The sequence below is a fragment of the Hippopotamus amphibius genome, chromosome 17, assembly GCF_030028045.1.
Source record: "Hippopotamus amphibius kiboko isolate mHipAmp2 chromosome 17, mHipAmp2.hap2, whole genome shotgun sequence".
NCBI lineage: Eukaryota > Metazoa > Chordata > Mammalia > Artiodactyla > Hippopotamidae > Hippopotamus > Hippopotamus amphibius.
Window position 1 is genome coordinate 54,529,171 of NC_080202.1, and position 10,841 is coordinate 54,540,011.

The following is a 10,841-nucleotide window of genomic DNA, read 5'->3' on the forward strand; positions in this document are numbered from 1 at the left end:
CAGGGGATGGGAGCCAGCCTGCCGTGTGCCTCCTGAGGCAGGTGTAGTGCATTGGGAAGGGCCCACAGGAAGACCTTTTACCTCTGCCCTGGTGCCAGCTGTCTGCCCACTTGTGCCTCCTTACCTGGCAGGTGGTTCAGCCAGAACTACCCCATGAGGAAACGTAGGGTACATGTAAACTTTACACGTTCTGTGAGCTCAGTGTCTCTTCTGGTTCAAGGCTGTTCCCATCTAAACCTTCCCACTGGAATGACTTCTGGGCCACCCAGCCCGGTGTTTTTCTTTGCCGCTTGAACTTGGAGCATTGGGTTCAGAAGCTTACCTCTCTGCCCCTCTTCGTACCAGGACTTTCTGAAGATCACGTGGCCTCTTGCTGTTGGGGTTCTGTGGCTGTGCCCGGGCTGAGGCCCTTGCCAAGCGGCTTGTTCACGTTTTGTTTTCTCTTTTTCCTTCGTGGCTGGCTGGGCTCTCCTCGTGGAATGTGTCTGTTAAGCGAGGGAAGAGAAGGTCCTTAGCACCTCAGGAGGGGGCCCCCAGGTGACAGATTCTCTGGAATCTGCTGTTAGTGCTTTGGGGGCACTGGAGGTTGGTTTGTAGTTTAGCAGACTCCAGAGAAATGAATTCGTGAACAGACATGGAGTTTAATTAATTACATAGCAAAGCACTAACTGCTAAGCAGTGAGGAATGGCCATATCAGGCGACCCGTGTGTCATTGGAGAAAAGGCTGCAGAGAGTGGCTGTCATCAGATGGGGTCACTTTGTGAGCACGTTGGCCAAGCAGGAGGTGCTGCCAGGCTGCAGGGCTCCCCACCCAGTGCAGCGCAGGAAGTGCGCGGTGGCAGGTGCTGGGGCTGCAGGGGCAGCCAGTGCCCCATGTGTTTGCTCACAGTCCCAAAGTGGGGGTGGGCATTTGTGACCGGAAAGAGGCCAGAGCGAAGGTTGTGGGTGGCTCCGAGTGGCTGGGCCAGAGCTGTGCTGAGGAGCAGCTGGAGAAGGCGGCAGGGACAGGCTGGGGGCGGGCGGTGGACCCTCTCCTGCTCGGAGTACTGAGCCTACAGGGCACCAGGTCATTGCCAAATTGGCAGCCCAGAGAGACGAGGTCAGGCTTATGTTTAGGGAGGTGAGTCTGTTCTGACAGTTGTGGATGGTTAGGGGGGCAGGGCAGAGGTCAGGACCAGCTCAGACATCGTCTGATGCCTGATGAGGGGCGGTCAGTGCTGTCCATGCAGATGTCCTTGTTGGCCGGGCTCTCCAGGGACAGGTCTGGGAGACAGGAGCTGCCCTGAGAAGCTGCGGTGGTGCCTTGTGGTCCCTCCAGTTCGTGCTGCTCTGCATTTCTGCCCGTTCCCTGCAGGCAAGGAGCCTCCATCTGAAGCTCCTTCTCTCCCTTCCTCCATCAGACCAAGGACTCACTGCTACCTGTAGGGTTTTGTTTTTGTTTTATTTATTTATTTATTGCTTGCTTGCTTGCTTGCTTGCTGTGTTGGGTCTTTGTTGCCGCACATGGGCTTTCTCTAGTTGCGGTGAGCAGAGGCTACTCTTCATTGTGGTGCACGGGCTCCTCATTGCTGTGGCTTCTCTTGTTGCTGAGCACGGGCTTTAGGTGCATGGGCTTCAGTAGTTGTGGCGCACGGGCTTAGTTGTTCCGCATCATGTGGGATCTTCCAGGAGCAGGGATGGAACCTGTGTCCCCTGCATTGGCAAATGGATTCTTAACCACTGTGCCACCCAGAAAGTCCCTGCCTGTAGGTTTTGTGTTTTGTTTTTGGTGTTCAGGTTTTCGTCTTTTCCAGAATTGATTTGGACCAGTAGTCTCTTCTCTTGAGAAAGAATAATCAACTCCCTTGTCACAGGCAGGGAGGAAGAACTTGCTTTTACGCATTCTTTAGAGAATTTGTCATTAGTAAGTTCTGCAGCTCTGTTGGAAATAAAAGCAGTATGATCATTTCCTGGGTGGTTGATTTTAAATGTATATAAATGTTCCTCTGATTGCAGGGCTAAGACAGACTCCTCTTGTATCCTGGGACAGAGAGAGAGAATCTGATGTGGTCCAGGAATTGCTCAAATATTCATCTGATAAAGCTTACGGGAGAAGAGGTACTGATTTTGAGACTGGACTTCTGTTTTCTGCAGTTGGCTTATGAGAATGTAGAGAGGCCTGAAACGGACCTCCTATGTTGAGCCTTATGCATAGGAATTGCTTGTCTCTGAAGATGGAAAGAGGCGTGTAAACGTCTGTTATATCCTCTCTGACCCCCACAGCCACGGCGTGCAGGTCAGGAACACTGCAGGCAGGTTTTGTCTGTGGAGGGATCCAGAACAGCGTCCCCTTGCGGACTGGGAGCGGGGGCAAGGGCAGAGTGTGCACCTCTGGGAGGGCAGGCCAGCTGGGGAGGGTGTTAGAATCCCCGGGTCAGGGAAGACAGCAGACCAAAAGACTCGTCCAGCACTCGTGCTCTAAGTTCTTATTTGGAACGTTATTTTTCTAGCTCGGACCTGGAGAAAGAACATGAGATCTTTGTTTCTCAAATGAGGGCATGGGTTTAAAAAGAACTAAATTTTGAGGGTTGGTGGTAGAGTTAACAGTGTTTGCTTTTAAGTGACAGAATCATTGAGTGTCCTGCACTCCAGAGACCACCCTGTCCCTCCCCTTTTCCTTCTTTGTGTTCATTTTCATCAGAAGGTGGCACTCAGAAAATTTTGAGTAATTAGGAGTAGACCAGCCTAGTTTGTAAACTTCATTCTTGAAGTAAATCCACAGGGCAGCTGGGGACCCCCACAGGTCCCAACGAGAGTGTCTGTCTTGCAGTTTTGACGTGGGATGGTGAGGTGTCAGCTGTCAGTCAGGACGCCATTCAGGACAGCAGGCTGGCCCACACGGCCACGGTCATTGACGACTGGGACGAAGAGTTCGACCGAGGGAAGGTGTGACATCTGGCGGGAGGGCATGCCTCAGAGTTGCTCAGCTCAGGGGGTGCCAGGGAGGACTTGGATTTTCGGGGCTGTTTGAAGTGGCAGCAGTGTTGCAGAGTGGCTGCGGGCGAGACTGGAGCCAGGCTGCCGGGCTCAGGGGGCTCTGGCCTCCAGTTGCTCCTGCTCCTCCATCAGGGAAGTGGGGGTCATGGGGACGCCTCCCGTGGGTTACGGGGAGAGTAAATCCGTTAGTTTAGGTCGCACATTGCAACTCGTGCTGGCACATAGTAAGCACTTGGAAAGGAGCCACTGGGAACCAAGGGAGCCCTTTTTGGGAATTGTGACACTGTGATTCTTGACATAGGAAAAGAAATTGAAAAAATTCAAGAGAGAGAAGAAAAGAAACTTCAACGCCTTCCAGAAACTTCAGAGTAGACGGAACTTTTGGTCTGTGACTCATCCAGCTAAGGCTTCCAGTCTCAGCTATCGCCGCTGAATTTGCTGCTGTCAAGATAGGTCAGAGAGAGAGAGAGAGAGAGAGAGAGAGAGAGAGAGAGAGAGAGTGTGTGTGTGTGTGTGTGTGTGTGTGTGTGTGTGTGTGTACACGCATGCGCACGTGCGTGTGGTGTGGTGTGGTGTGCACACATCGGTCACTTGCGGACGAGGACCAGGCTGTTCCCAGGCTCTATCTCGTGTCGTGTGTCATTGCCTGTGTTGGACGTGCACTCCAGGGGTGGTGGTGGGGACCCCCAGGGTCTTGTTTCTCTCCATCAAGAACGATGTTCTTTGCCTCACAGCCTCCGGAGATGAGGTCCCTTCCCAGGGATTATCTGTCTGGACTGAAGAGCCACTTGCCGTGGACTTGCTGGCCCTGTCGGCTCCAGGCCTGCCATGGGGGGATGGCCCACAGAGGCCCTGGGCTTCTGTGGATCAAGACTTCTGGTGACACAACACACACTGTGACAGACCACACGGTGACTCATGTAGCAGGGGCATCACAGCGACTGGGACCCAGGATGGGGCCAAGTGCCCTGTGATGCTGGCCAGTGGCATCTGGCCCAGGGCTGCGGGGGAGAGTGGGGAGGACGGCGGCTGCACCTTCCCAGGGTGACCTCAAGCTCCAGAGATGACAGCGTGCAGGCAGTTGTTCTTCTCGATGGGCCATCCGTCCTCCACTCCTGGCAGCTGGCACGCCGTCTCATCCTGCGCCTCCCGCTTCCTCAGGCGGGGGTTCTGTATGCCTTACCTGTCCACTCTCAGAAAGTTGGAGCCCCAGGCTGGCCCCACGCTGCTGCCTCTCCCTTTTTTGGAATTGGGGGGGGGCAGCCCTGCCATTGCATCTCCCTGGCAAGAAACTCCAGACCCTTTCAGGAGAGCAGGTAGCTGCAGGGTGGGGGCCAAAAAGATGTGCCGACACATCTGCTTCTCAGGCTGCTACTTGTTTCGAGGTGGCTTTGCTGGACCCTCCCTTGCAGCTGCAGTAACCCAGGGGTCCTTACTGAGGTGGTGGTCTTGGGGTAGATTTCTCCTTTTATTTTACTACTTGATATAAAACATTTATTTTTGACCAGGCCTGTGGCTTCCATTAGCAATATGTTTCCTCTCCCTAATATGCAAAGAGTGGCTTTGTTTCCTCAGTTTTGTGAGCGCTGTTTGAATTTAGATGATGGTGTAACTTGAGAAGATCACGATCGCTCTTTTATCTTGCTCAAGCTGTGCCTGCCAACTTCTAATTTAATAAACATGGGAAGTCCTCAGTGAGGTGATACTGTTCAGAAGAAAGACCAGTGTCCCAGTGGTAGAAGGTGTGGACGTGAATCTGAAGATTATCCTCAGCACGTCCACACTTCGTCTCCTCCTGGGACCGCTTCACGTGGGAGTGGACCGATGCTTGGTCCTGTCCTTCGAGTGGTCTCCTCGGCCTGAGACCCGATGCACTTGTCTGGCCCCCACTTTCTTCCTCACGGAGCCTCGCCCTTTGCTCTGGCGCGTGTTCTGGGGCCTGGGGGATCCTGGCGGTATCGAAAAAGCGTTACATTTTTTATACGGGGAGATATGATCACTTTTTCACGTGGGTCGTTCTTTCTGTTTTTTCTTTCTGTTTCTGTATTTCTCTTTTAAAAGGTGGGGAGAATAATACCAGTGGCGTGCGCTGGGGCCGCCCTGAGCCCAGCAGATGGGAACCAGGCTCTGCCTGGACTGGTCCAGGAGCCTTTTTGCCTTTTTCCAGAGGACTGATTCCCGCATGTCAGCCACACCTTGCTCAAAGCCGAGGGGCCCACCCCAGTGCCCTCTGGCTTTGTCATTTGTCATCTCGGGAGGGAAGGCAGGTGCCTCTGTGGGAAGGTTTTTTTTCTCTCTTGAGATGTTGACATTCATTCCTGTATGAACTATTTCCCTGCCCATATTTTTGTCATGTGTGTGTAGGTGAAAAAAGAATTCAGTTGTTTGCTAGCACAGAATTTATCTGCTTTCTTTCTCTCCCTTTTCTTCAAATCAGTCTCTTCCTTTCTCCACTATATAATTATAAAGCCTTTTCCTGAGAAAAACGTACCCATTTTCTGCCGGGCAGTGATGAGCACTGGCCTGAATCTGCAGCATTTATCACAGTTAAGTAGGCTAGTCCTGCCCTCCCACAGAGAATCATCAGCCACACTGGGAGGGAGGGGACAGGCCCAGTGCGTGCAGATCCTCGGTGTACCTGTATAAAGAACTAAAGCTTCTATATGGCGGTCACTTGATTGACTTAGCACGTGGGTTTAATTTAACTTCCTGTTTGGTGGGGGGACACCTCTCCCGGTGGCCCCAGGTCCCCTCGCTCCCTGCCTCTTGGCTGGGGCTCTGGTCACACTGCAGCCCCGTGTGTACGTGGAGCCCGTGGCCGGTGACCTGCATCTCCTCTCCAGAGGCTGAGGGGCCCCAGATGTTGCCAAGTTCTCGGTGCAATAAAATGACGAGTTTTTGTGAGTCCTGCCTGTGTCTTTCTTTTTTCCTTTGACTTTCAGAAGGTTCACCCCCTCCCCCAGGCTGCTGTCCCAGTTCACATGGGAGGTTGGCCTCAGGCGCTTCCTGGTCACCCGGCTGTGAGTGGGCGTCGGGCACCTTTAGCAGTCTGTGCAACAAACCCTAGAGCAGGTCTTCGTTAAGAGTAAAGGGGAATGAAGAGGTTTGTGTGTCTTCATACATAACATTTATTTGAATTGAAGAAGGCAGGAATCCTTTGAAGTGGCTCCCTGAGCTTTGTGGGTGATTTTCAACGAACTCCAAGTTGAAACTTGGAAACGGTTATCATTCCACTGAGGTTTGTTGTTTGAGAATTTTTTTTAATGGAATGTTTGGATTTCTGCAGGGAAAGATGAGGAAGAAATCATGGGTTTTACTCAACTGTTAAGTTTTCCTCACGGCTGGCAAGGGTGACCCAGGCCTCCAGTTTGGGGACCCCCTCCGCAGCCTGGCTCGTGTGCAGCGAGATGATCAGGGCCCTTTCAGCCCCTCCTGACCCGAATGGACATGCCCAGCTGCTGCTCCAGCCACGCGCTGGAGGCCTTGGTGAGGAAGACTCATTGCCTGCATGGACTGGAATTCAGCGTCGATACAGGAATGTAATTTGGGTTCACGGAGATGTTGTTGGTCTTGTCACTTGACAAGAGCAGGAGGGTCAGAGTCTGGCTGATACCAGTCCTGGGAGTCAGGGTAAGGCTGGGAGGGGCACAGGTGCCTGCAGAGCCCTCTGTGATTAGGAGGTTCCAGGTAGCAAGAGCAGCGCCTGTGAACGGGTGGCGGAAACTAGTGTAGTGCTCGGTGGAGGCAGGTTGCCGGTGAGTGGATTCTGGTACCTGATTCCTGTGGTTCCTTACCTCTTCCTTCCCTTCAGCAATGCCCCAAAGCTTCCCACCCAAGCATGCCCCTCAGACATGGGGACTCTCTCTACCTCAGTCACTGCGGGGGTTTGGCCAGACAGCTCAAAATGAGGACAGCAAAGAACAGGTGAGGGGCTTCCCTGGCGGTCCAGTGGTTAAGACTCCTCATTCCTGATGCTAGGGGCACGAATTAGATCCCTGGTCAGGGAACTAAGATCCCGCATGCTCCACAGCGCAGCCAAAAAAAAAAGAACAGGTGGTGAGGTCTTAGCTGGACCCAAGGCAGAGGCAGGGCTCGGCAGGTGGGAGAGAGCTTGAGCCAACTGATGCAGCCCACAGGCTTGTCCGACCAGCCGAGCTTGTGTCCAAAGGTTCCACGTCACAGGCTGAGCAGCGGCTGGAGTTGATCCACTACAGATCTGGGCACGGGCCATACAAGCAAGACCATAGCTTTTCCATGTTGCTACCAAACTGATGGTTCTGGGTGCGCAGAAGATGAACGAGGCCACGTTTCTCACTGGCAGCCTGTGGTCTCCAGCTCAGAGCTGACGGCCCGTGGGAACTAGGAGGAGGGTGTGCCAACTCTGCCTGGTGAGGCCCCGGGGACAAGGGGAGGCTGTGAACAGGGTGTTGACCGGTGAGTAGGCTCCGGCTGGGCTCACTGGAACGACGCTGTCAGGTGACAAAACAAAAGCACAGGGTACTTCTTGGATGATAATTTCAGCAGGAACCTCATCACACCCGCCTTCTTTGTGTGCCTTTCAGGTTACGGTGAGTGCCTGCGGTATTTTCAGCAAGCATCTACAAGGTCTGATTCACTCTTTACACACCAGAGGCTGATGGCAGTGTGCATACAGGCTGGGGATGGGGGTGGAGAAGACCGGTGAGGATGACCAGTCCAACAGGCTGACCAAGAAGTGCTCACATCCGGAACTATGACCTGGCAGTAACAGGAGAGGTGGAGCCACTTGGGTATTTGGAGGTAGAATCAAGAGCAGAGGTAACAGATAAGGTGGAAGGTTCAGGGCGGGGGGAAGACCTCTGGCTTAGGAAGTCAGTTGAGTGGTAGGGCGCGTCGTACCAGAAAGGCAGGTGGGTGACAGATTCCGAGGCCGTGATGCAGACAAGCCTGCAGTGTTTGCCTGTTATTGGAACAGAGGACAGGGAGAACCATGGGTGTGAGGAGTTGACTGGGGAGCATGGAGTCTCCCCCGATTAAGAAAAACTGCAGGTGTCTAGATACCTGGGGAACCAGGTGAGCATCCATTAGAAGCTCGGCCTGACCTTAGGAGTCAGGAGTGAGCAGTGAAAGGCCGGCTGGTGCAATGGACTAAGGAAGGCCAGGATGTGAGTCTTACCCAGTCTTGGTAGCTTGGACAGCCTTGGTGTAGACGGGACCTGGATGAAAGGAAGTTCTGTTAATCCTCTCCCCCAGACAGCCTGAGGGTATGTCATGTGACACCTGGTGGGAGTTCAGCGGTGTGGTTCTCCCTTGGCCTTCGGGGCCTTGTGGCTGGTCACCTGCACTGGCTCCTCCCTTTAGCCCACACTTGTGCCTGGAAGGACCCCTGCTGCACAGATCCTGCTTGGCCCCAGCCACGTTCTGCTCCTTCCTACCCCACTCCTGCATCAGGACCAGCTGGTGCCGTCGGGGAGGAACATCCAGCTGCCCAAGGCTGGTTGCCATGCTTCGTTAAGCTCTGTTTCAGGGGGCCCCTCTCTCCCATCCCTTTAGAGGTTATTGCACGTTTGTGCCCTTCCACTGCCCATGTGCCCCATGTTCTTGGCAAATGATTTTCATCCACTGCAAGAGTTCCCTCCTGGACTTCCTAGGTGGCGCAGTGGTAAAGAATCCGCCTGCCAATGCAGGGGACACCGGTTCGAGTCCTGGTCTGGGAAGATTCCACATGCCACGGAGCAACTAAGCCCTTGCGCCACAACTACTGAGCCTGTGCTCTAGAGCCCATGAACCACAACTCTTGAGCCCATGTGCTGCAACTATTGAAGCCCACGCGCCTAGGGCTGGTGCTCCACAACAAGAGAAGCCACTACAATGAGGAGCCCACGCACCACAATGAAGAGTAGCCCCCACTCATAGCAACTAGAGAAAGCCCATGTGCAGCAACGAAGACCCAACGCAGCCAATAAATAAAGAAAGAAAGGAATCTATTAAAAAAAAAAAAAGTTCCCTCCCACTCCAAAATAAAACAGGGAAACCAGAAGAAACCAAAACCAACTTCTCTCCCTCTCCATGTGGTCTACTCTCCCTCTAACCTAGCAGTTCCAACACTCATGGAGCCCAAAATCACCTGGAAGAGTTATTTAATACTAATTTAATTTAATACGAATGTGAAGGCAATGGGAATCTTGAGGGTGGGGCTTGGGCATTGGCATTGAAACCCTTCCTGAGTGATTCTACGGGCAGCCAGCATTGAGAACTCCTGTGCTAGTCCCGGGTTTGAGCGAGGGTCAGAATCACCAGGGGGCTGTTAAAACACAGGTTGCTGGGCCCCATTCCCCAACATTCTGACTCGGCAGGCCTGCGGTGGGTCTGAGATTTTGCATTTCTACCACGTTCCCAGGGGATGCTGATCCTGCTGCTGGGCAGGGACCACACTCATAGTTCTGATCTGATGGTTCTTACATGGAATGGTCAGTAGGACCCTCTGCGGGGACCTCAGCTGTGCTCTCCAGGCCAACCTCTTCCATCCCTTGGGGACCTTGCCTCGGTGATTATGCCGTCTGCCTCCTGTGTCTCGCTCTTCCCCCTTCCTTCTCTGCTGAACATGTTCAAGTGTCTGCCATCCTAAAAAAGCCCCCTTGTTTCTATGTCCCCTCCCAGCCACCCTCTCCCTCCACTAAGCTTCGATTTGCCTTCTGCTTCATTCTCCACGGTCTTTAGTCTGCCTTCTGCCTGCATCACTCCACTCAATGACGCAGTTCCCAAACCTGATGAGCATTTGCTGCGACTTCTTTTTAGGATTTGACACGGTTCACCCCCCCTCCCCTTCCTAAAGAGCTCTTCTTTTTCTGTCCCTTAATATTAAATCTGTTGGATCTGGTGAGCCCTGGAGACTTAGATGTAGCCAGAATCAATCCACTCCAATCAATATACCCCATTGTCTAATCAATATATCTCGAGGCACATTTTTCCTGGATACCCTACTGGCAAATCCGTGGCCCAGACAGAGTTCCTCGTTTTGTCTGCCCTCCTCTTACCTGTGTCCTGCTCCTCCTGTATCCCTCCCGTGGCTGGGGGCCCACCATCCACCCTGATGCCAAAGCCAGAAATGCGCCCGCCACACTCAACAGCCCCCTCACGTCACTTCCACACGTCAGTGACAGAATTCTGATCTGACAGAATTCTGATCTGACAGAATTCCACCTGGCTGTCGGGAAAGTCCTCTTTTTCCATCCCCACTGCCTGACTCTATTGGAGTCACCACTATTTTTCTCTTGGACTCGAATCACCTTCTAACCAGTTCTCATACCTCCAGTGGACCTGCTTCCTGGTCTGCCTTCCTGGCCCCCAGGACAGTCCTTCAAGACAAGAAGTCCTAATCAATTCATTCCTGTCCTCAGGTTTCCCAGCACCTGTCACAGCTGTGTTGTTGAAAGGATGTGTCAGCCTTCATCATCCTGTGCTAACCGTTGGGACTGTTAAAATGCACCTTGATGTGGCTTTTTGCTCTTCCAGTGTTAGAAATGATTGTGATTCATGTACTTTATTCTCCCCTCTTACATGTATTGCTCTGTTGTTTTCTCCTTACATGGCCTCGGTTAGACACTTGCCCTGTGCAGAGACTGGTGGGTGTTGTCTCCAGTGGCTCCCAAATTCCAGGCCCACAGGAAGTCTGATTGAAGGGTTGAGCCCAACAGAAGCCTAGTTGGTGACCGTGCCCTTGGACTGGGCTTAGAACTCAGCCAGCCCACCTCTGTTGAGTCCCTGGCCCAGAGCCCTCCTTGCACCATCCTCCTGACGTGGCCTCTCTGAGCCCCTGCCCACCCACCCCCCCATCTTTGTTTTTTTCACAGGTGAAAACATTTTGGCATGTCTGGGGGGAACT

General features: G+C 53.1%; 1 protein-coding gene across 6 annotated transcripts in view; it reads left to right on the forward strand.

The window, feature by feature from the left end:
• Positions 1 to 5,875, forward strand: part of USP36 (ubiquitin specific peptidase 36) — a 35,481-nt gene extending 29,606 nt beyond the window's left edge. For all 6 annotated transcript variants that reach the window (XM_057716283.1, XM_057716286.1, XM_057716287.1 and 3 more), the window contains 4 exons: positions 1,997 to 2,098; positions 2,811 to 2,926; positions 3,279 to 3,430; positions 3,712 to 5,875. In XM_057716283.1, coding sequence (XP_057572266.1) covers positions 1,997 to 2,098; positions 2,811 to 2,926; positions 3,279 to 3,410 — 350 coding nt within the window. In that variant the 3' untranslated portion in view covers positions 3,411 to 3,430; positions 3,712 to 5,875. The remainder of the gene's footprint in view (positions 1 to 1,996; positions 2,099 to 2,810; positions 2,927 to 3,278; positions 3,431 to 3,711) is intronic.
• The last annotated feature ends 4,966 nt before the right edge of the window (positions 5,876 to 10,841 follow it).